The 24,767-nt window shown below is 45.4% G+C and overlaps 2 protein-coding genes across 13 annotated transcripts in view; both read right to left on the bottom strand.

Moving 5' to 3' along the window:
- Positions 1–22,748, bottom strand: part of GPR156 (G protein-coupled receptor 156) — a 64,281-nt gene extending 41,533 nt beyond the window's left edge. For 4 of the 12 annotated variants that reach the window (XM_026065437.1, XM_026065448.1, XM_026065447.1 and 1 more), the window contains exons 1-3: positions 22,661–22,745; positions 20,195–20,318; positions 12,961–19,637 (exon numbers count right to left, since the gene is read on the bottom strand). The gene's annotated coding sequence lies outside the window, so the exon portion shown is untranslated. Of the gene's footprint in view, positions 1–12,960; positions 19,638–20,162; positions 20,319–21,070; positions 21,196–21,320; positions 21,474–22,660 lie in introns of all 12 variants that reach the window. The other 8 variants (XM_026065440.1, XM_026065443.1, XM_026065441.1 and 5 more) reach the window with 8 other exon arrangements.
- On the bottom strand, positions 9,738–23,106 carry LRRC58 (leucine rich repeat containing 58). The gene is made up of 3 exons (XM_026065484.1): positions 22,661–23,106; positions 11,389–11,666; positions 9,738–9,946 (listed from the first exon to the last, which is right to left on the bottom strand). Exons 1-3 carry the CDS (start codon positions 23,104–23,106, stop codon positions 9,738–9,740), a joined length of 933 nt encoding a protein of 310 aa, XP_025921269.1.
- Between the last annotated feature and the right edge of the window lie 1,661 nt (positions 23,107–24,767).

A 24,767-nucleotide genomic window follows, 5' to 3' on the forward strand; every position in this document is an offset into this window, starting at 1 on the left:
GAAATTAAGTACAGACCTTTAGAAAACACACTGCTGTGTTTATTTGAAGATTAAAAACACTGTTGCAAACCACTTGGTTCCTTCAGACAGTCTCATTGCCTAGATGTTCTAATTTTGATTATAAATGTGTTTGATTATATAAATGCAATGAACGTTTTAAAATCTTTCAGTAAGTCCCTTTTAGTGGTATTACACATAACAGAAAACAAGGTACTTTGTTCAGACAGTGCTTTCATCGAATCGTCCAAGCCTTTGGGTAGGTTTTACAAGCTCAGGGTTGAGTTCAGAGAGCCTCACAGGAGCTTTGACAAAGAGCAAGGGAACATATGGAGAAGCAAATCTGGTACTGCACTGAGCTGCTCAGACGGATCCTCCTCCAACAGAAAGATACACGAAAGTTGCAGTGACCTATTTGCTTGATACAAAGGACAGTCTCTGAAGGCCAGACTTAACCAAGCATGATCAAGCTAAACTTTATACCTCCCACCTCTGAAAAATACGTGGCATATCTGAAGCAGAGCACTATAGTTAAGGGAAATGTAAGGCCCTTTACTTTTTAGGTCCAGCTCTGAGTCCACACTCCTCCTACCCCTGTGATCTGCCAGCTTGGTAAAGACTTGTTCAATGTCATCTCTCTCACGAGCAGAGTCCATTAAATCATCTACACCAACCATATGGATTTCATTCCTGAGGAACAATGGGGCAGTCCTCCCCAGTTAATAAAAGAGCATTTATAAAGCATGTCTTTGGACAGCAACTACAGTGTTGTCTGGCACAAGGGACAAAATTTGCTCAACATTATGCACGTTCGTTATAAAGTCACTTTTACTGCGGATGCCAGGACCCCCAGGAATTATGGAAAAACACATGCTAAAAAATAGCATTTTCCTCTCCTATCCATTTTCAGAGCTCTAGGGCTGAGATTTACTCTTAGGGACAACCCAGGCACAGAACAATCCTGAGCTTTTCATACAGGTCCTTCTACCAGCAGTGTGCACTGCCATTTGTGGCCCTGCTGCTTTAAAGGGCAACGCGTTGACCTGCTGGGCTCTAGCTTGTGACTCCCACCAAGTCATCGTCCAGAGGAAGGGTCCATTCTCTCTCCTAACTTATCCTTTCTCCAGTGTCTGTATCACAGCACAGGCAGGACATTGTAACATGCCGGCTCTGTAACATTCCCTTATGCAAACGATACGGCTTGGTAAAATCATTTCTGTGGCCAACATACTAGCAGTGGTCTTCCAAGACATGCAAGTGCCTTCAATCAAAGGGCATGGCAGATCCATAACTTGAGGAAAACAGTTGGTGAAAGTTTCTTAGGATCTCTCCCAGTCCTGGGGCTGACAGACTGTTCTTCGATTTCTCCTTTCTGGTCTATAGGAAGTCACTCCTCAGCAGAGACGAACTCCCTGCATTCTCCACACAGGATTTCAACAGCCTCCTCGTGGTCCCAGCTCAAGACAAGAATAACCCAAGCCCTTTTCTCTGCACTGGCTGAACCAGTGCTGCCAGGTTCTCAGGGGTTATGAGTGATTTTGAGGAGATTTCAAAGGAGAAACATCAGTAAGTCATGGGTTTTGTCACTCCTGCCTCTGGGTTAACGTTAGCATCAGTTTGCTTGTAATCTGTCAGGATGGTTTCCAGTCACAGCGAGGGGTGGCCTTCCCATCCAGTGACCTGGCTTGGGTCAAAGTTATGCCCCATACTATGACCATACCCCAGATCAACCAAGAAATAGCTTTTCTGTGCTTGCCAAAGGAAAAGACTCAGCACTAGGGCTCATCACCATGTCACTATCTGACTAGAAGACCTTCCCATGTGGATAGAGAAGAAACTGTCAGCTGTAGCTGGAGGAGGCCGCATCTGCAAGGGCTCTGGGAAAGGGTGGCACTGGCCACTGTAACCTACCTGGATCTGGCCAGAGAAAGAGCAACCAGTTAACAGCACCCACAGAAGAGCTCTACTCTGCCTTGAAAGGCCACTAGTAGATTTACTGGAGGCATGAAATGTGAAGTTAGATGCAAGCAGCAATAACCAGCACATATCCATAGTGACTGTCAGTTGAGAAAGGGGAAGTAACATTAAGAGCAGTTTATGCCTTTCAAAGAACTGTTGTCCCAGGCTCTTTTGGCCCAGTACCAGCCACTTTCTCCTGACAGCATTCTGCCAGCACAGAAAATCTCCTGCATTTACCCTTGCTCAGCCAACAGCCTGCTCTGTCTTTGCCAAGCAGGAAGTTCTGAACCTTTGGAAATCTCTGTGCTCTGTTTGTCCTCACTTCTCTGAAGTACCCCAGCATTCTTCCTGAAGCAGGGCGTCGGTAGAAAACTGCTCCCAGGCACTGCTTCCTGGGGGGAGAGGAGAAACCCAGTGCCATATGCTTTGCAAAAACATAACATAGAGGAATCACTGAAGGAGCAGTGGGGATCACACCCATAGGCCAAGCCGTGTTTTCAGTATAGAGATGTTTCTCCTCAGAGACTTAAAGGAAAAGCAAGAGCATTTTACTGCTTATTTAAGTGCTTTTCAGTCTTGCTGAGTTCATTTTACTTCCTTTACAGTTCTTGATTTCTCTTCATGTTTTTCAAGCTCCTTTGAGATGGAGAGCAGCAGTCAAATGTGCTGGCAAGGTAGGCATCAGCTTTACCTTGCATTTGCAATAGGCTAAGGTCATGCATGCAAGACAGTTACTGCAGCCCAGCTGAGCCATGGTAGTTCTTTTGCTTGTGATGACTCCAGCAAGTGCTTGAGCCACAGGAATCAAAGCAGAACAAGCCATCTCACACTACCAGCCACCAGCACATAAAAATTTGAACACATTTAACCCCCCACAGAGAGAAAGGCTCCTTCCTAGCACTGATTGCCAAGCTGTCTAGTTCCTTCTACCTCTCCCCACGCTTTGACAATAAGGGCCTCATTATACTTGGTAATGCACTGTAGGAACCCAAAAGAATACTAGCATAAGAAAGCATACTCATGGGTTAGCTGTTCTCCAGCACTCAGAAGAAACTGTTAACCAGTGCTTTGCACATTCAGGAGCAGCTAGTTAGCAGAGGGCTGCTCTCAGCCAGTCACCCTTGCTGGAAAGCAATGCGGAATGGAGCCATCACCGAGATCCAAAGTAGATGTGAAACCCTATCAGAGAAATGACCAGGAACTGGCTTCTTACTCAAGGTGTCATTCAACAGCAGCACTGCTTTGTGGCCTACCCAGATGGATTTTCGGAGACTTGTCCTGGTCATTTCTACAGCACATCCCTAAGAGCCCTGTGCAAGGGACGGTGGCCAGCACACCCTCTTCCCCAAATGCAGGGAGGTGCACTTGCTCCTCACCAAACATGACCACAACAGTAGCAAACTAAGGTCTCCTACCCATGGGACTCTGTAATCTCAAAGTATGCATGCAGGGGGCCACATGCCAAACAAACACTGGCAACAGGCAGCCCAAGGCCGTGAATCCCAATAGCATTTCAGAAGCTGTGCTTTACAGATCTCCATCCATTTCTGATGCCAGTTTCTCTCCATTGCAGTCAGCCTGGTGGGGCTCTGACACTTTGACCAAAGTACAATATTTAGGATAAACTTAAACTGCTGGTCAGTACTGTCTTAAGCTGCTTTTTGCACAGACTCAAAGCAGGTGTTACAGACATGGCATTTGAACAGCATTCTGAAGATAATGTCAGTCTTTTGCTAGCGTGATAGCAAGCTTCAGGGTGCCAACAGTGAAATCTTAGGCCAAGACAAAGATCCATACACAACCTCCCCATTGTGACCAGCACCAGTCATTGAAGCGAAACCAGAAGAGTTGAACCTTTACTCCTGCCATAAAAACAAATCTGGAAGCAGGACCCAGGGATTCTGCCCTGGATTACTTTCCCCTCTGTCCTAAAAGGACCTTGGCTGCTGTTAGACCCTGCTAAACCCCATTGACAAAACTCTCCATTTCGCTTCCTGGTGAGAGAGGAGACCACAGCAGGCTGTTGTACAAGAACATACTTAGACAAATCTCCTCTGAAGAATCACTCTCAAACAAGGGCTGTTGGAAAGGGAGGAGACACTCAGACATAGCACACCATCTCTGGACTGCAGCTAAGGGTTACAGATGACCCTGGCCTTCTTCAGTGCAGCCTTGTGGCAGCATTAGGACCAACTTCCTTCTAATAAAATTTTTAAATGGTTAACACTGCAAGCCACTAGCTCAGTGCAGAGGAAAAGGTACATACGTGCAAGTCTCTAGCTACCTTGGACACCTAAGACAGTCTATGGCATCTGAGTAGCAAATGCATGGCTCTRCTTTATGAAGAGCATTTCCAGAGCAGCAACATATTGCCCTCTTTCAGATCTGTGCAATTCTGTGTGAGCCTAAAAATGTCAATTTGCCATTCTGAGCATCTGTTTCAGGCATCTACATAACTCATATTTTGTTTATACACTTCATTGCATTAGTGCTAAAAACAGAGATGAAAGTTTGAGAGCTGAGGTTCATTCCTTTAAATTAGAAGACAGGCAAGTAGTGACAGGAAGATGCTGGACATTTGGAAAGACTTCTGCACTAGAAAGGGATTTCAGCACCAGAGCAGGTGCCCAGAAAGACTGTGGACTTTCCATCCTTGGAGGTTTTCAAGACACAGCTAGAAAAACCCACAGTCACCTGGACTAGTGCTGGAAACGGTCCTGCTTAAAGAGGGAGGTTGGACTAGAGACCTCCAGAGGTTCCTTCTGGCCAACACTTTGATTCTGTGTTTCCTAAAATAGGAAAGGTATTAAGAAGGTTCTGAAAAGGGATATCTTTATCTTATATACAAAAGAGGCAAGAATATTCCCAGCCTGGTTGTTACAGTCAAGGTCACTGGACTGTACAGCATTTAATGCTACTTGAAACGGAGCTGCTGAACAATTTGAGAGGTTTATCATTACATATGAAGTTGAACCATCTCTGTGAAGAAGTTCCTGCTGAAGTTAATATCAAGTAATTCTTGTTTTACACTATCCCATTTTCCAATATGCCACACTTCTGCACTGACAACTGGTAATTGCACTGCAGGAACGCAAACATTTTGGCAACAAAAATTACAGAAACTCTAGGATGTAGGAGGAAACATGGGATTACACATGAAAATGGGAACACATTAGCCAGTTAAGGCAATCAGAACATTAACATTTAAAAAGTCATTTACAGATTTCAAAGTTAGCCCCTTAAAATGAGTGAAACAATTCAAGAACTTCAGAACTGTTGTTTCAGATTGCTAGAAATTTCTATAAGGTGACACTGCCTTCATTTTTCTTGTTTTTATCTTACCCATTAATTACATTTAAATTGTGGAGCAAATTTATACAACAGTGTTCCAGAAGTAAAACAGTTTCCTATCTGTAACATTTTCTGGTCTGTTATAAATGGGCCCCATAAGCCAAGAGTTTCAGCAGTCCCTGTGGAAGACTCACCTGCTCTTGGCTTTCCACAGCATGGATCAAATCTAATCTGTTCCCAGACCATGTATAGCCCCATTTTTAATGTTCACAGTTCTGCCTGCAGCAATACAAGAATAGAGATGTTGTCAAATAACAGACAGAGACAATTGTAGAAATAACATTTTTGGTTTAGTGTTACAATTTGTTTTACAGCTCATTAAGAAATACTGTTAGAGATATTCTATATTCATACATTTCTAGCAAAATATACTTTTAAAAACATAAGGCACTTTAAGGCACATAAAACAAATGCTCACGATAAAAATTCACAAGAGGGCTAGATAAGAACCCTTTCTACCCTTAATGTTCAGGTCAGTAAAAGATCAATCCTCTAGTCAGGCAGGCAAATGAAATAATCAATAGAAAGGCTTCCAAGATAGAGTTACTACTGTATTAGTGTGCATCCTGAAGTAGTCTATTTGAAGTATCTTGAGATTCTACAAGGGGGGGGAGGGAGAGGGAATTCATCTGCCCGGTGTGAATAAGATGCATTAAAATAGTTCTTTGAACTGGGTAACAAAGACACATTGCAGGGATTGTTTCATTACTTTCATTGGATTAAATTCCTCCCATTCATTATTGCCAAAAAAAGTAAATAACAAAAAGGAGCTGGTTCTCCCCTCCCTCCCCCCTACTCCCATTATAATTCAACACAAGATTTCAAAGACTTGAAGTGACCAAGACAGAAGCCCATGAAAAACTGCATCTGGCCACTTCAGAGTATGTTTAAATATTCATTACTGATTTCCTCAAGTCTCACCTCTTATTAAAGAAAGAAAAACATGAAAGAATTGGCAACTATATAAATTGCTTCCAGTCAAATTGATATTTTGCTTCTTTTTAACGTGATCCCACTATTCACACTAAGTACCTGCATTCAGAAATACCCCATCAGCTCTTCTTGGCAAAGAGATGGAGGGACAGAGGAACAATGTAGGCAGGATCCTAGACACCGCAGGGAAGATGGAATGAGCAACTTTGCTTCACACACTTGTGTCTCAACATTTTCAAAAACTGGACATGCTGGGCTGCTGTAGCAACAAGAGGACTGATACCAAAACACTGACTGAAGACTTTGCCAATGGAGATGCATCTGTAGGAACTGAAATCCACTATTTAAAACTGACAAAAGAGCTGTAATGCTGGCAAACCCATCATCTACTTTTCCGGGCCTCTGCAGGTGGAAGGGGACAACAGAAACTAGTTCCTACCATCCTCATCACATTTTCAAGTTTTGTCTGTTTGGGGGCTAACAAGTGCTGAAAAACAAGACTCCTGAGGGCTCAGTATGTTCAGCACTGCACTGCAGCCCTCTCAAATCTAACTCTGAGGAGAACAAACAAACAAACAAACAAACAAAAAAACACCCAACCATTTGTATTTCTTACAAGTCCTTGATTGTTTTAAATCCTGACTTACTTGAATTGCACTTTAAAGCCCACTGGCAAAAAGAAAAAGACATTAGCTGTATTCAGGAATATATACAAATTTTTAAGATACAAGATACTTTATGATAAAGTCTGAAAAGATTTCAAAGAACTGCATAGAGATATCGACTGCATGAGCTGCCAAGTTTTGACCTGGCTACAAAGAAAAAGCAATGAAGAGAGGTCACTATTAACCTTAGTAGAATTGGGCCAGAAATTGGACACTAGTTTGGTTGGGAAAGAAAAAGCAGTTAAGGGAAGAGCTAAATTAGAACCAGTCACCAGTATGGAGCCACTGGTCTTAACCCATCACCCAGAGGTATTACTGTGCAACAGGATTTGTGGCAGCAAAGTGGTTGTGAAATCTAATTTTTTGAAGTGAAATGTACGTCACTAAAGAAAAGCTGCTGCTCAAGAGAAGAAAGAAAGACAGTACCTTATGGCCCTGAGCTCAAAAGATCTTGAGACCTCAACTTGTGTGGCTCACATTCACTGGCAAAAGAGCCAAGCTCTAGATCACTCAGTTGCTCACTACAGATATACTAGCAGTAAATCTGAAATTATGGCTCTGCAATCAGTTTACTGTCATCTAGCATTGGTATGGCAAAATTCACTTGGGACAGGAAGAAGCACCTGAAGAAGATGAAGGACAAAACATGAGCCACTGATCCCAATCCAACTAACACCAAGCAGTTGGTTCCTCTCAAAATTTTTAGATTCTTCTTCCCAAGCAAACCTCACAGAATTTGCTAGAGAGACATCCAGTTCCTTTGAACATTTACACCTTACTGTGTCTTAAATACATACATTAAAAAAAAAAAAAAAAGGCACAGAGCATGTGCATTTTAGCTCCTTAGGCATGTGTGTGCGCACAGGGGCAATCTTTAGAGTCTACGTTGCAACGCTTAATAACCAAAGGGGTGCCATTTTACAACTCGATTATTTCTTTCAAAGTGTTCTCTACAAAGGAACCTGGGGAACTGAGCCATACTGTCAAGGAACTTCCCAGCAAGAAGTTCAACCTGCCCACCAAGACAGACTGGCACGTACAGAATTTCACAGACTTTGTTCTTCAGGTCACATTAAAAGAAAAATTGCATTAAAAAAAAACCAAACTCACTAATGCTAGCTACAAAGAGTAAAATTATCAAAGTGCTTTAATAAAGTGTCAAACATAATTAAAAAGAACCATTAACACAGAGCTGCCATAAGATATTCAAATAGCTACGTGTGTTTTCTGAATGCAGGAGAGGAGCACAACTTTTTTGTTCCCTCCCAAAGTGGGTTTAAAAAAAAAAAAAAAAAAAAAAAAAAAAGAAGAAGTTATGCTGGTTCATTTAGCTTCTTACCACTATAAGTATCTACTGTGCTCATGCATTTGAATGCACAGTTGGATTTGTTGTATCAAACTGCATCAAAAAGGCTGTCTGCTGTGAAATATCAATAACGAGGCAGCTCTGACTGAGCAAAACATACACCAGCCCCATAAGTAGATTTACAAATACCCATCAATTAAATAATTTGAATTTTTAAAAGTTATTTCTTAATACTTAAAATTCTGAGCTATTTTTGCAGCTTTCCTTTAAACATAGTTTAAGATAACTGAATGTGTTACTTGAACAATCTGACAGACTACCTAAGCTTTCAGAACAAGAGCAAATGCAAACTGATAAACAGGCAAGAAGCCTCAAAACCAACTTATGTGCAAGACGCTTGGAAAACATGCTTTATATTCCTCCTACCAGCTTTTCCTCTTATGTTAGGAATAAGAAAGAAAAACAAAATTCTCCACAGTGCTTCTCCCTGTACTTTTAACTCACTAAGCTGCTGCCTACCTTACGCAGATGAATTTAAAGACAGAAAGTAACACTGTACCAAGCATAGCAGAGCTAGCCACAGCAGGGGACATGGTTGTTTAAGAACTGGAAAGGTCAATCTTAAGACCCTTCCTGCAAGTCACATACTTGAGAGCAGATTTGCTCCAGTAAGCTGAGAGGTCAAAGGCATGATATGGAGCACTGCATTTGGTCCCTAGCACAGGCAAATACGGCCACAGATCTGAACTAATCCCAAGTCTCGACAGAACAACTTGTCTGTTGTCCTGAGGCCATGTAAAGACAGCAACACTCCAGGTGTAATGGGAAGGGGCAAGGGGAGGAAAAAAAGGCATTAAGTTAGGAGGAAACACTAAGAGCAGCTTGGTATAACAAGTAAGAAAAAAGGAAACTCAGTTGTAGGGCCGTAAAGTCTACAAAAGCATAAAGATCCTATACCTCTAGGTAAAGAAAAAATAACTAGAGTTTGGGAAAATATACTCCTGATCAAAAAAAAAAAAATCCATTTTTCATGAATGGGTGTAAAATCTGTAACTAAAATCAAAAGGAGACAGAAAAGAATCAAAACACTATACAAAACATTGGGGTCCATACACACCCACATAGCATCATTAACCTGTTTCTGATTTACCACAGTGTTATAAGCCCTGGACAAAGTCTCGTTTACTCTGCAGGATGACTAAAGTCCAGTGAAGTGTCATGTATTAAAACCCCTTTAAAATCTGCCCATCAGAAAAAATCCCCCTCCCCACTGTGTATGAAGGGGACCTCCCAGAGAGCAGACGCTTCTAACAACTCCAGGCACCCTACAGGCACTATGCCACTGATTTAGTTCTCCTAAGTAGCATTGCACCAAGCAAGTCTAGCCTTGCTAAGATGTTCTTACATCCCCTTACATGGACTTGAGGACAGTTTCTTGTGAGCCCCTCAGGCCAGAGGCTCACGCTTCGCAGTTCCATTATTGCTTTTCTAATGTCTTCTTTTCAGTCTTTCCCCCTCAGTCCCTTTTATCCCAGGAGGACTTTCTGCATCCTACGTGCAGCAACACTGGCTTCATCCTCAGAGTCGGATTCGCTCTGGGAAGTGGAGCTCTGGGAGGCAGAGCTGCAGGGAGACGAGCACTCTGGGGAGCACAGGTAGTGCATCAGCGGGAGACGATACTTCCCGCAGAAGTCAACAAACTTGATTTGCCTGACGCAGCTGTCAAAGTAGACACCTGTAAGAGCAGAGGTCACAGTAACAACATATGAGACAGCAGGCCGAGAAATCCGTAAGCTCTGCAAGGTTGTTTTGCCTGATGCAAATGCCTCAAACTAGCATTTAACTGACACAGCACTGGATGTGGAAGCAGAAGGGACACCAGAGAAAGAAGGTACCATATGGACACATATGGAAACTGGAAGTGTGAAATTTCTTTTCTCAGTAGACTAAAAAAAAATTCCTTGTAAAAGCATAATGGGTAGATGATTCAGAAAGGCAAGTTCTATATCAAAAGACACAGGACAGCAATTCCAAACAATGTGGCAATTTCTTCCAAACATTAAGGAGAAATCTCAGGCTGGAAATTTGCAGACTTCTCCTCAAATGTTGAATGAATTCACCCACCCTACTTTCAAGTTTGTAAAACCTCTTCCACTAACTAGCAAAGATGTGTCTGCAAATAAACCCTCTCTCCTTCACAGCTCCACTTCTCTTCTGCTTGAGTGAAGTCACCATGCTGAGTTTGGGTGATGCTTTCCATGGCAACAGTGCTGCTCTGACACACAATTACGTTCCTCTCCTGTCACAGGGAGTGATTTTAGACACTGACATTTTCAAAAGTTTCCAACAGTGTTTAAGTCCTAGCAGGTTTGGAGCAAGCTTTTCTCCTGCAGTGTTAGGGCAACACTGAAGTGCTGTGCTAGGGGAGAGGGAAAAAAACCTCTCTCTTCCAATGCAAATTCCAGCCCTTCCATCTTTGCTAACAGAGCTGCTTTGATATTGTCCTATAAGGAGATAAGATATGGACTAAATTACGACTGCAGATTAGAGAGCAATTAAGGAATACTTTTTTTTTGGTTAATCTTTTATGGACAGAATGCACAGATCATTTACTCTGAATGAAAATTAAGCATTAAGCCAGATTAAGCCCAAGCATTCCAGGCTTATCTATAAAGTCCTCTGCATACAGGTGCTGTAAATTAGCTGTCCCAAGCAAGAGCTAAATTAATTGCTCTTGGTAACTGGCAAGCACTACAGCCTCCTCTTTTCCAACTAGAAACTGAACCTACTGTTCAGCAGTTCAAATATAAGTGTTTGCAAAAGTTGTCCTATCCTTTAACCAGTCTGAGTTATTTCAGGGCAGACTGCTCAGAAACTTCAGGACATACCAGCACTATGGAGTGCTGGGATAAGCCATGAGAATTCTGACAAAAATCACTGCCTTGTAGCCCCATGCAAACATGACAAACCAGCACTACAGCTTTAAACAGTGTTCCTAAGTTAAGAAATGGCAGTGAACAAGCTTCTTTAAAGGTAAGGTTGCAGGAGAGCTGGAGTCAATAGAATCTGGATGCAACAACATATCTAACCTTACTGACCTACTAAAGTCATAGCAAGTCACAGGGAAAGAAAACTATCATGTAGAAGCAGGAAGCAGAAGAGCAAAGGTGAGCTTACCCCCACATTTAGGATTGGGACAGTTGCTGGCCAAGCTCAGATATCGGACAAGATTCTCTGGGAGATCGCTGGGAGCATAGGGAACATTGCGCGTTTTAATTGTGCGTCCAGCCAGCTCCTGAAGGCTTGGGGGATTGTAAGTCAGGTCACGGACAAACCGAACCACAAGTGGGTTCCCACGCAAGCTCAGCTCTTCCAGGTGAACCAGGTTGAGAATCTCTCGAGGGAGGTAAGTCAGCAGATTATTGTGCAGGCTAAGAGAACGCAGGGAATGCAGCCTGAAGATGCAGATGGAAACCCAGTCAAGAGGTGCAAGCAAAATCATTCCACAATTGCATTACACACAGACCTGATTACTCTCCCCTCTCCCACCTATTTCTTTCCTCTGTTTTTTCCTCCTTTTAAAGCATAAATGCATGCTGGAAGAGCTGCTATTATTCCAGCACACCCAATGCCCTAGAAAACTTGGCTCAGTTTCCAAATGCCTGTTAAAGAAATACAGTTTGAAATATGCTGCCATCCCTCTTGCTCCTCCTCCCCCTGGAAAAAAAAATAGCATGGATTTTCTTTTCCTGAACACAAACAGTGCTTTTAGAGGAAGATAATGTTTCCTTGTACCCAGTGCATGCATCAAAAACGGTTCCATACAATACTCTAAGTCACCTGCTTTCACTCATGCATTAAAGATGAATGTTGGTAGGCAGCCAATTCTGGAAAAACTCATGTTTTCATTGCCTGCAGCTGCATCACCTTGTGCTGTGATGCTATCAGATCTCAAAAACTAAGCAAGGTCAGGCCAGGTTAGCATCTGCATGGGTGATGAGCAGTTTCTTGGCTTTTGGAGGAGGCATTCTCCTCTCTCAGGAAGCGCAAAGCAACGCTCCAGCACAGTGTCCAAGGATGCTATGGTCTCAAACCAATGCAAGCTACAAGAAAACTGGAGTCATTAAAGATTATCCATCAAGAATAACCCCACTATGTCATCAAAATCCAACTCAGAAAATTTCTATGCTGCCATCCAATTGCTTTTGGGGTTACAACTACACTGAATTCTTCACCTCCCATCTTAGGCTACCCAAACAGTATTTAAGTGTCCTCTTTCTCCTATTATGTAGCAGATAAAGCAGTAACTTATCCTCTAGAACTGTGCTGCAGGATTTTAATGAATGCTAAAACATTCTGAGATCCTGGAACAAGAAATGCCAAGAGAAAACAGGGGATGGTACAACACACACACGCGCACACACACGCACATAAAAGGCTTTGGGCGAAAGACAAAACAGACTAAAGCATTCCTAACCAAGAACACAGCAGCACAGCAGTTTATTTTTTCTGAGATGCCCAGGTGCTTCTTAGGATTTCCTGCAGAAACCCATTAAGTCACCTAAAATGTCACAGAGTGTCCGCTTTATTCCACAACCCTTTGATAAAGGCTTTCATACTATATATTTGTGGTCTGCCTGCAGTGCACCATGCTAAGGATATTCCTGTTCAAGTCTACTAGATTAAAAAAATTGAAAGACATAGATCCTCCCAGCTGCTTTTATCCACACATGCAGAATAAATACTCACTGTGCCAACTGAGGTGGAATGCTCTGGATCTTGTTGTCACACAAAACTAGATAGCTTAGAGAAGGCAGGTTTGCTAGTTCAGGTGGAATTGAAGTAATGAAATTCCCTCCAAGGTACAGAAACTCTAAACTAAAAGAGAAAACACCACATTAGTTCATTAAGGTCATTTCCAGTGTCATTTAACACTAGGTCTTCTCATCTCCTGGGTTTCTTAAAGTTACAGTTAATCTTTTCTTAAAATTTCTCAAACTTAAGCTGACTATGTATGAAATAATTTGCTGAGGGAGGGGGCAGGGAAAAGCAAGTTGAGTTGCAAAACACCAACTCTCTTCCAATTTTGATGTGCAACAGGTAATATTGAAATTTTCCTTCATTCAGTCTTCTACAGTCACCATTACATCTGCAGGAAAGTACCAGCCAATACTACTCCTACACCTATCCCACGTGCAAAGCACCTGCCCTTACCTTCAAGGCAAAGCAGTCTGTGCACACACAGTTTGCAGCACTGCTGCAGCTGCTGCCACAGCCAGTGGGAGTTCTCCATTTCAACAGGAGCAAAGCAAGAGAATATCAGCTGTCTCTGAAAATCCCATGGCTCTTGGCCCTATGCAAGTGCTAGTTGCTCTTTATAGTGTCATTTGATTCCCCAGCGACTAACTGTGACCTTCCAGCAGAAGAGAGAGGCATCCAGTCCCGCTTTGATATAATTCACATACTGACAACAGTACACAGCTGCAACAGCGCATACAGCATCCGATGAAGTCACCCAAGTACACACATGCAGTTTCTCAGGTAGACTGATTTCATTATACCCAAGTCACAGAGCCCAGTGTTACCACAGACATTAGATGGGATGGGCTTAACTGCAGTTGAGGGAGGGGGAACACTGGATGCCCTGCCAAAACTCAGTATTCTGGATAGGAGATAGGTGCTAATGTGTCTCCTCAGTCCTTTCTGCCAAACGAAAGTATTTGCTGTGCATCTCTGCCCTTCCTGAAAAAAAAAAAAAATTGTCACGTACAACTTCAGTTTAGTTGCTGTGAGTTCACTTCTCAATGTCCCTAACAGTTGAGGACTTTTCCTTCCCTGTTCTCAGACGTTATCTGGAAGAGGGGCAAGGGAACATTTGGCTTTGGTACCTCTGGCTGGGATGAGACGCAACAACTAATCATGATTCAGACAACTCTCTTTCCAGTGCCTCAAGAAGGTGGATCCATAGTCCTATCTGCAGGTGTCTGCAGTACTCATGCTGGCTCAAGATCTCTGGTACATACTCAGATGAGCTGCCTAAGTACAGTGTACATCGCCACCCTGGCCCATCAAGGGGAGAGAGCAGACCCAGCAAGTCAGGGAAGGAGAAACAGCCGAGACACTGTCAGCATCTCTTTAGGAACAGCTTGTGACTTCCTTGGAACAGGAGACACCTTCATCTCACCACAGCTCCTGGAGAGAGGCTACAGATACAGTTGGCAAAGGAGCACATGGCCAAACCACTCAAGGGACACAGTGCCTGACTCAGGGAAGGCTTAAACCCTGGACCTCAGCCAAGGCATGCATGGAGTGCCAGAGAAACTCCTGGCTGAGGCATGCCCTGAGATGGAGCACAAGAATGGTAGAAAGAGACTATTTTATTCCATTCTTCCAAGAAACATGAACCCAAGGATCCAATGACAGCATCTGCTTGGGCTACAGAGGCCATTAACACAGCACAGAGTCCATCTGCCCAAAGGGAAGAACAGGAGAATGACAGAGCACTGCAACACAAGACAGGATGCTCACAGGGCTTGACATACCCCAGAATCACATACCCTTTCGAAGAATCCCAGAAGCACACTAAACACGGGAGGTTTGGCAAAGTGGCTACAAAATTAAGCCATTTCTGAGCCTTAGTTTTAACTGAATTTGGCCATTTGAAACAAAGTAATTAAGTTGCTTCAGTTGAGAGATAGAGGGGACAGCACATATGGAGGCTGTTTTAAACATGCAAAAAAGCACACGGAAACGAACAAAAAACCCCACCCCACACCAAACACCAACCCACTGCTCAGCAGTGGCCCCTGTCCTAAGTAGGCAACCTTTAGGTGAGGAGGGGGGGCAGGAAGAAGGCTGTTGTGCAGAGAACATGTCAAGGGGAGATTATTTTTAATTAAATTTAGATCCCCTGACAAAGCCCAGAATTTTAACCAAAATTCCTCCTTCAACCCCCATTGTTTCCCAAGGTGGATTTAGGCTGCCTGGTTCTCATTAGCAATGTAACTGCTGACACTACAGTTCCTATGCAAATTTTAACTCTATGCTATTGCAGGAGCTCATGCTGAAAACTCTTGGGCAAGGGACTTTTAGCAATGTGGATTTCAATGTTTAAACAAGCTTTAGACATGTACAGGTCTCCATTTCCTAGGAAAAGTGAATAATTAACTCTGCATCCTCTCTGTTTGAGGACAATAATGCCAGTAAGGCCACATTGCGTAAAAACACATAATGCCAGTGAAAGGGGGAAGGGAGCAAAACATATAGCAAATAATGTTTTCCAAAACCATTTCAAGGCTTCAAATGCATAAATCTCAGGACGAGCATCCTGCACAAACTCAATGTGCAAAAACACAGCCAAGCTACTTACAGCTTTAAAATCCATTCTTTTTAAAGTCTGTGTAATGAGAACACACAGTTATACTAGCTAAGATATATAAGCCCAAAATCAGTCTACAAACTGTCACTAACTAAAAATCCCATTAAAGATAATTCCTTTACTGAGAGAGGGCTTAAAAACTGTTTTCTTTTTACATATCTTCTGAATCACCTTTCAGAGGTCAGTACATTAACAACCCATGAGGCCCAGTCTGATACATCAAACCCAAGATTTCCAGCATCAATTTAAGATATGAATTAGATGGCAAGTTTATAAAATTTTACAGGGAGGAGGTTTTGAGACTATAAAGAGACTTATTTTACATGCAGTGAAGATATTCTTACAGCTTCCATCGAAATACTGCTCAGTAGCAAAAGCAATCTATAAAAAAACCCTCAAGAAATACAGTTTGCTAGAAAGAAGGATCTAGTCTACACTTGGCTGACCAAGATGGATGAACTAATAACAGCCGTTTCTGGGTCAAATTAAAATGTCAAGAGTTGTTTGAGCAGAACTAATGACACAGGCAAGGATTTTAAAGAGACACCACCATTTTGTAATTAGCGCTGACCACACCATCAGGGTCACAGTTTTAACTCATCTATTCCTGGTGTGATTTTCATGTCATACTAACTTTGTACCTAGCATCCAAGGCAATGCTGGCTCTCAAGCATTCCTACTTGGAGGAGCAGAAGGCACCACAAGAACTGATCTTAGCAAGCAAGATTTCTAAGTAACCATTCACATGAAGGGCCAGCTTTTCTGGCAATCATTAAGCTGCATACTCCTGGGGACCAGCCACCTCAAGTCTCGTGCAGGTACGCATCACTGCATACACAGATGGAGAGCTGGAATTTTTCTGTACTTTCAAAAGTCAGTCCAGGAACTTAGAAAAGCCAATGAGCAATCACTCTTCTTGTTGGCTGAAGAGAACGTAAGTTTAGCCCCTATTTCTGAAGCTAGAATAAATTTACTTCTAACCTAAGGCAAACGATCTGGCTGTACAAGTTTCAAGCTAGGGACAGAAAGACACGCAGCATCATTATACTGTGGCTGCAACATAAGCTCATTCCCTATTAGACATTAGCGAATCAACATGGGACAGGTACATGATGTCAGAGAACAGCAGATCCCAGGTTTGTGCCCTATCCATTCCCTTCTCCCCTCACTATGAGGGTTTCTAAAAGTCTCTTCTCTGTACGCTGGCGGATTCTTTCAAATTTGGCGACATTTTCAAACCTCCATTCCTCCAGTATTTTTGGTTAAAGTTGGCCACTGAGCTCTAAAGTGATTCTAAGAACAGTAATATATGGAGATGACTCTTCCATATGCGAGGTGCGCACACACACACACACACCACAGATCTCATCTTAGGAAGAGAAACCATGCTAAGGAACGGCAGCCTCCTTTGGAGAGCAGCACAAAATCTCCCATTTGGCGGGTAAGCGAGATCACTGCAAATGTCCACAAACACATCTGGTGCACAGCCATCTGCATGAAAGCTGAAGAAAATATTTGACAGAGTAACTAGAAGGAGCAGATGCTTTCTCTTGCCATTTAGCAGCACTTACAAATACACTAAGCAGGACTACAATCCCTTTCAGCCTTATACCCAGCAGGCCCCTCACTCAATGCAGCCAGCACTAATCACTGCCAAGCAGCAGTCGGCACTCCATGCCCATCATAGGACGCTCCCCTCCAGCAAGGAATTTCACAACAGGAGATTAAGGTGACAGTGTAAATTCTTTTGCTTATGGAAGGGCAGCAGGGAAATGCTCACACAACTATGAATTGATTCAGGTGGTGGCATCAAAGTGTACTTTTAACATGCCAAGAGACTCTACACTTTTGCTTGAATACGACTTGGAGGTTTCCACATCATCATGTACCACAAAACAATCCAAAAAGCTCCAAAACACTGAGAAATTAGGAAGTGCCCACTCTGAGCACTAGAGGTATTTTTAACACTCTTATCAATTACTGTAGCACTTTCACAGTACTGTTTCAAGGGCAGACTGCCTTCCAGCACAGAAGAGACTCAAAATTTTCAATCGATCCGGTTTCCCCAAAGATACTTGTTTGGATAAAACTTAACAGCTGACATCAAACAGACACATCTAAATAGCTAATCTGAAAAGAAACAATGAGCCTGAAATAGCTCCAGGTCTTTTTAAGATAAACTTTTTAGCAAGAAATTTCCCTCAGCAGTTGTGAGGCTCACGCAAGGGAGGATTTTAAAAGCAGCCCACAGCACACTCCTGTTCACCCTGTTCTACAATTTGTTAGTTCCTGAGAGAACTACACAGTCTTTGCTGACACGCAAATTTAAGATCAAAAGGTTGTCTGAAAACCATTTGCAAAACGTTTGAAGGGGGGAAGAAAAAAAGGGAGACAGCAAGCAGATTTCCTAATGCTGTATCTTTATCAAAGCTTCATTTGCTGTTTTTCCCACACCATAACTGGCATTCTTAAGCACATGCTTGTCTAACATGCTTAATACTATCCATGAATAAAAGCAGATCCTCTAGCTTTCATTGCATCTAAGCCTTTACACAAAACTTGCATGAATCCAGTTACAAGTTTGAGGCCTTTGATCCCAGCCCTTGAATAACTGGGGTTAACTAGAAATACTCAAGCAAGCAGGAAAGGAACCTACATGACAGACACCTGGAAATAGCATGGTTCTTTCCTATCTTCTTTCTGCTTGTTCCCAGTGTTCTGCTGAACCCAAAAGACCCAAAAGAAGAATAAGACTAAACTTAAGGTTCGTATCAGGAGATTCAAGGTACCAATTGCATTTCACCAACCTCTTAAGAACTTTCCCTCTAGGAAACACTTACAAGACCTCTCCCACAGCATGCATTGATGAGGGCAAGCTGTTCACCAATAAGCCAAAGGCCACAATTAGACAGGTGAGGTCAAAACTGCCCTTTATCAGACTGCCTTGCCAAACTAATTTTGTCCAGAACAGGCACAAGCAGATGACTGCATTTCTAGCTCACTAACTAGAATACACAATGCTTCTTAGTGCATCCCCAACTAGATCAGCAGAGGAAGAAAACAGCACAATCAGTGTGCTGGAGGGATGTCTGTGCAGCAACATAGCTCACAGCTCAGGTGCTGCTAGGGGCTGTGAATCAAGTCTGAAAGAAAATGATTTACCATAACCTCTCACACTGAAAACACACCACAGTCAATGCTGGAGGCACAACGATGGAAGAGGTGATGCCTACAACCACTTATTCTAAGCTCATCTTTTATTTGGCAACAAATACGAAAGCAATGCAAAGAGCAATGCACACATTTGGTGCATTTTCAACTCTAAATTCACAGCAACACCCAATGCAGCAATTCAGCTCACGCACTATACTGACACTGCTCAGCTGACAGTCAACCAGCACATCACGAGGAGAGAGCAGTACTGTATTTTCCACAGTGCCTCCCTGGGGGAAAATATGCAGCAAAAGCTAAGCACCCTTGGTGTTGGCATGCTCTGACTAGCATCACCATGCTGCTATCATTACAGTGATCATGTCCATCCACTTATGGAGACATTTGAAGGAAACTTCAACCATTAGGACACTTTCAGGCGTGAACTGCCCAAGAGGCAACAGATAAACTATGAGGAAGGTGAAATGCCCTTTCTTTCAGCACAGGATCTCACACAGCACACAACAAAAACACTTGTGCGGGCAAGGATGGGCAAATGGCTGAAGCTGGGAGAAATAAGACAAGACAACAGGACTGGCTGCAGTTCTTATCGCAGTTCATTAACTTGCCAAATCCCTAGGAACATGCTACAGAAGTTTTGCACAGAATGTCTGACCCTGGCTTGCTGCAAAGTTGTGGATTTATTGCCTTTACACGAGTAAGTACTCATGACATCTTTCGTTCCAGGGCCTTTGCTTTTGCAGTTGCCAGCATGTTCCTTCTCCTTTTGCAGAACAGATCCATCAGCTTTCTATTCTTGCAGCTTCACCATGTAGGCTCCTTACCTGCTGTATCCTTGGTCTTCATTAAAACAACTGATGCACTATTTCTTCAAAAACTACAACAGAAAAATATTTTGGGAACAGAGGAAAAATATGAAGCTTAGCTATTAAGAATTAAAGAGCTCAGTCATTCCCTGGAAACACATGAAGTATTTCTAGATCTCTGCAACTATGGCCAACTCTTTAATCAGGGACTGGAGCAAATGGGAAGCTGCCAGGGTCACAGGAAGAAGAGAACTGCTGGTCTCAGGAATCTTAGTACCAGCAGGAGGAACGCGTCTGGACAAAGCGCTGCTTGCATTCCTCTGTGGTTTCAGAGATCATGAGACATGAAGAAAATTTCTCTACTGGGAAGTGGCCTATGGAAAAAGGCTCAAAGTCTTGGCTTGCCAGCAACAATGAGACAGATAGTTTGCAGCTTGAGCTGTGAGGCTGAGGATAACAGAGAAGCCTCAACATCTACACCAGGTCCTACCTTCCCCTCCCTCCACCCGGGCACTCTGGAATTAATAGATGTCTCCATGACATTTTGTCACAAAACCTGTCTCTGCTCTGTCCTTACTCAGGCTCATTTTGCCCACCTCAAAATTATCCATGTTCACTTTGAAGATACCTCTCTTGTTGGCAGATGGGAGGCGGGTCTGGCAGCGGTTTCTCTTCAGTACATATTCACTATCCTTTTGGTAAGGGTGCCAGGTCATTGGCTATCTGGCTCCAACCAGCAGACTCAAGATTCCCTGTGCAGGAATATTAAGTTATGAAAGTGTTATTTTCTCCCAGCTCTGGCAAACAAGCATGCCTCTCCCCTTGGTTGCTTAAGTGGTCCCACAAACAGAAGAGTCACTGATGGCAATATCCATGAAGAAGCTGACAATCCTGGTGGAATGTGAATTTGCTATCTTGAACTAAAGTTCAATTTTATTAAGGTGACGTATTAGCAGAGGTTCAATGAGTGAACATTACACAGGCGGCAGACACGTACCAGGTCTAGGTTAGTTTTTCTACCTGACACATCAATTTGTAATGATAAACAACCAGTTCAATAGCTTTGTCCACATTGCCCTCTCAGAATTGTCATTTAGGGGTTCAAGCAAGATCAGCCCAAGAAAAGCTTCAGGACAGGACAAACAGAAGCCCTGCTTCAGGGCAAGCCAGAAGAATAAAGCAGAGTAACTAGGCAGCAGTAGTTTGCCAGGGGTACAGCATGTTGGAGTGCAGTACACAGCCCATTGGGGCACCACACGAAGCACTGTGCAGCCTAGTAGCTCAGGCTGAGAAATGGTAGCTTCCTGGGTCAGCAGCACAGCACAAAACAGGGCTGACAAAGCTAGGCTACTCTATCATCAGAACAAAATATGTTGGTGGGGTTTGTTTTCAGGGAGGGGAAGACAGAGACAACCACACATGAGGGCAGGTAGGCAGCAGCAAGGAGTCTCTGCCCCAGAGGTGAGGGCAAAAAACAGATCCAAGCTAGGTGCTAGACAGCTACCAGGTGCGCTATGGAGACTATGTGGATCCACCTCCCAAGTACAACTGCTCTCCTCCATTGACCTCCCCTCCCATGAAGTCAGTGCCGCTGTCCTCATTCTCTTTGGTACCCTGAAGTGACTGCTCCTGAACAGAGAGAAAGTTTAGATTCCTCTTCCACATGACAGCCCCAAACCAGGATGCAGTCCAGCTCCACTGAGAAGGGCAAGGGCATTCTCTAGCTCTCAATATGCCAAGTGGTGTCTCTGGACCTTAGCTTAGCCCAGCATTGCTCCAGATCCCCGGAAGATGCACGCTGTGTGCTATCTGGGCAAAAACTGCATACCAGGCTGTGTTATATCGTCTGTGACGGACAAAGACATTTCCCTCCAGCATTCAAGCAGCTTTAGTACCTCCACCTAGGACTTAAGGAGACAGCACGTCACGTACAACATCTTTTGCTTCCACTGGATCTGGTTCTGCTGAGCCACTGGGGTGAATCCAACTATTCAGGGTCAAGGTTGCTGAAGCTTGCATAAGAGAGGCTGCCTCCAGTGACTCTCCCAGCAAAGGGTCTGAGGTGAGGAAAGTTCAGACCCAAGTCTTAGCAAAGAGGCACACAGAGACTAGTCGGAGGCTTGAGAAACCAGCTGAACACACAGAAGCGTCCACATGTAACAAGTGAGACTCAACACAGTCCCCAGCCTGCCCAGGAGTAAGGCAGGCTTCAGAAGTATGAATCCTAGGTCAATGCAGACAGCAAATAACCAAACCTACATAAGATCTGTCCCCAACCCAGAAATGTTCTTAACTACTATGATTCAGTCATAGGGCTTTATGTCATCGGCCTGCAGAGATCTGAACCAGCTCAAGAGCTAGGTGTATCATGGCACCTAAGCACAGCCTAGGGCTCTGTGCCCCAGGAGATCTGTCAGCTGACAGGGGCTACATGAGCCACAAGGGTGGAGAGAAATAAACAAAAAGCCCAGCCATGCCAGCAAACACTCCGAGACTGGAGCTCTACCAACAAAAAAGGCCCTATTGTCCGCATATGCCACAACCGTCTCTTTATTCTCCTGCACAGTCCACCAGGCACGCGCTGCATGAGACCCAAGCTTTTGTTCTGCTCTTACCTAGAGATCTGTAAGAAAGCAACAACATGGAGCACCTTCCCAAGGCACTTTCTGTATGCCAACCGTACTGTCACTAGAAGAGCTCCCCTGCCCCACAGCAGCCCAAGGACCATGAAATCCTGAGACACTTGCCCATGCTGTGGGGGCAGAAGGCTAATCGCTCACCTAGAGAGGAAAACCAACCTGATGCGCACGTGAAGGGGAAGAGGCGCATCAGAAGCAGCAGTGCTTAAAGGCACCTGAGGCCGGGCAAAACTCAGCACCTGCACCGCGCCATACCAGTGGGTGGGAGCAAGACGTTACTCCCGGCTGCGCTCCACTTGCGAGCGAGAAAATCAAGTCTGGGCTGTCGGGCGGCCGCGGCTTCCCCCGCCACCCGGGCAAAGGCCCAGCCCCGCAGAGGCCGCGCCTGCCCTGCGCCGGGGGCCGGCCCGGGGAGCAACCCCGGCGGCAGGGGGTGCCCGGCGGCGGGCCCTCACCTGCGCAGCTCCTGGATGTCGGGCGGGATGCTGTGCAGGCGGTTGCCGCCGAGGCTGAGGCTCTGCAGCCCGCGGAGGCCGAGCAAGGCGGGCGGCACCTCGGCGAAGCGGTTGCCGCTGAGGTTGAGGACGCGCAGCGAGCGGCCGAGCGGGGCCTGCCCCAGCCCCTTGGGAAGCGAGCCGGGCCCGCCCAGCCGGTTGTTCTTGGCCAGCAGCGTGCGGAGGCGCGGCAGCGCCAGCAGCTCCGCGCCCAGCTCCGCCAGCCCGGTCCCGCTCACGTCCAGCTCCTCCAGCGCCGGGAACCACTGCGACAGCCCGGCCGGCAGCGGGCCCGACAGCCGCCGCGGCGACAGCACCAGCCGCCGCGCTTCCGCGCTGCGCCGCGCCGCCAGCTCCGCCGCCACGGCGGGGCCGTCGGCCGCGCCGGTCTCCTCCGCCGCCGCCATCCCACTCGCACCGACCGATCGACCGACGTGCCCCCGCTCCGCCGCTTGCGTCACCCAGGGGCCCCCCGCCCCCGCCCGGCCCCGGAATCTGGATGGCGCCGCCAGCTCATGCTCGATCCCGGGCGCGCCGCTTTTATGCAGGTTGCGGGGCGCCCGGCTGCGGGCAGTGGCAAGAGAGCGTGCCCCGCCGCGGCCCCGGAACGAGCATGCGAGGGGAGGGGCGGAGGAAGCAGCGGGGGCGGGGCAGGGCGGCAGTGTCTGGCGGGGAGGAAGCGCGGCGGCGGCGGGGCTCGTCTCCGCCGCCCGCCCGCCCGGCACGGCGGGCTGCGCTTGTCCCCCGCTCTGGCGGGGTTTGCCTGGCTCGGCTCGGAGCTGCCCCCGCCGGTCGGCGCAGAGAAATTTGTACCGCCCCGGCACGCAAAGAGGCTTCTCCGTGTCGGCATGTCTCATCCGAGCCTGCCTGTCACAGCGGGGCGGCGTTCGGGTTACCGTTATCCCCCCGCGTTACCGTTACAACCCCCTCGGTGTTATCGTTCCCCCACAGTGTCAGGCCTGAGGCGACGGGCCAGCAGGGCTGTCCAAAAACCATTGGCGACCACAGAGGGCCTGGGAATGGCACCTGTTTACCTCAGTGTCTTTTACACTGAACTGGAGTTGGACAGTGCTGAAGTTAAAAGTCCTTTTAATCGAAAAGGAAAAATGACTCACTTATCCTCAGACCCCAAAGAGAACGTGGTTGCTGCATTATGGGTTTTTCAAGTCACCTCTTTTCTAGCTGCTAATGGTAATGCCTGACCTGTTGTGTCCCCATCCTTTCAGTCAGCTAGTATTTTGGCTGCAAAACAGGGACTCTCATCCTGCCCTCGAATCTAATGCTGGTCTCTGACAGAGCAAAATTCAGGGGAAGGGGAGTGCTGAGGAGGTGGAAGTCAGCCTTTCCCCTGGGTTGTCCAGCCTCCAGGTTACACAGGTCTAGACCTGGGCCCAGCAGCTGGCGTGCTCCAAGGCAAGCCATGCGGCATGGCCAGGTGGTTGCCAAGGGCTGAAGACCCAGAGCAGCCAAAGTGCAACTTAGGAGGCCAGCAGCCCCACCACCCCAGTGTTTCCCAGCCCAATATATCGCCACAGTCAATGCTCTGTGTTCCTGCTTCCACTTGATACCAAATACATCACCCGCGACATCCTCAGACAGCCCCTCAGATTGCCTGAAAGACTCCCCTGTTCAGCTATTTGGAAGAAATGGCATTTCTCAGTGCCCCTGTGGTTACACGCTGTAAAAGCTGCCCCCTAAATTATCCTGATTTCAGTCCTCTGTCGAGAGGGAACAGTCAGCCCCAGGAAAGTGTGTCCGCACCAAGAAGAGCTGGGAGCTGGAAATGGGACCTTGGAGACCTCCTGTTGGTGGTGCACTGGAATAAAGTTGTGTGCTCAGAACTACCTTGAGATGTGTCCTAGCTGTCAAAAGACAGCTCTATTCTTGAGCAAGGACATCTACAAGAGTTAATCCAAAGCATTCAGTAAGTCTGTCAGGCTAAGATGTGTGATTCAGGCTGCATCTTGATACTGAACCAACCTGGGTCGTACCACATGTTACATGAGCAAGTAACCTGAGGTTCTGGATTTCAATTCATTACCCTTTGGACACAGGCTAAAAGCTACGT

Source organism: Apteryx rowi, unplaced genomic scaffold (assembly GCF_003343035.1).
Source record: "Apteryx rowi isolate R43461 unplaced genomic scaffold, aptRow1 scaffold_228, whole genome shotgun sequence".
Taxonomy (NCBI): Eukaryota; Metazoa; Chordata; class Aves; order Apterygiformes; family Apterygidae; genus Apteryx; species Apteryx rowi.

Excerpts from the sequence above, each read along its gene's own strand:
- LRRC58 (XM_026065484.1), bottom strand. The coding sequence starts at position 23,106 with ATGGCGGCGGCGGAGGAGACCGGCGCGGCCGACGGCCCCGCCGTGGCG. Across the intron at positions 11,667-22,660 it reads GACATCCAGGAGCTGCGCAG|GCTGCATTCCCTGCGTTCTC; the intron begins GTGAGGGCCCGC and ends CTGCATCTTCAG. Across the intron at positions 9,947-11,388 it reads TCCCAATCCTAAATGTGGGG|GTGTCTACTTTGACAGCTGC; the intron begins GTAAGCTCACCT and ends CTGCTCTTACAG.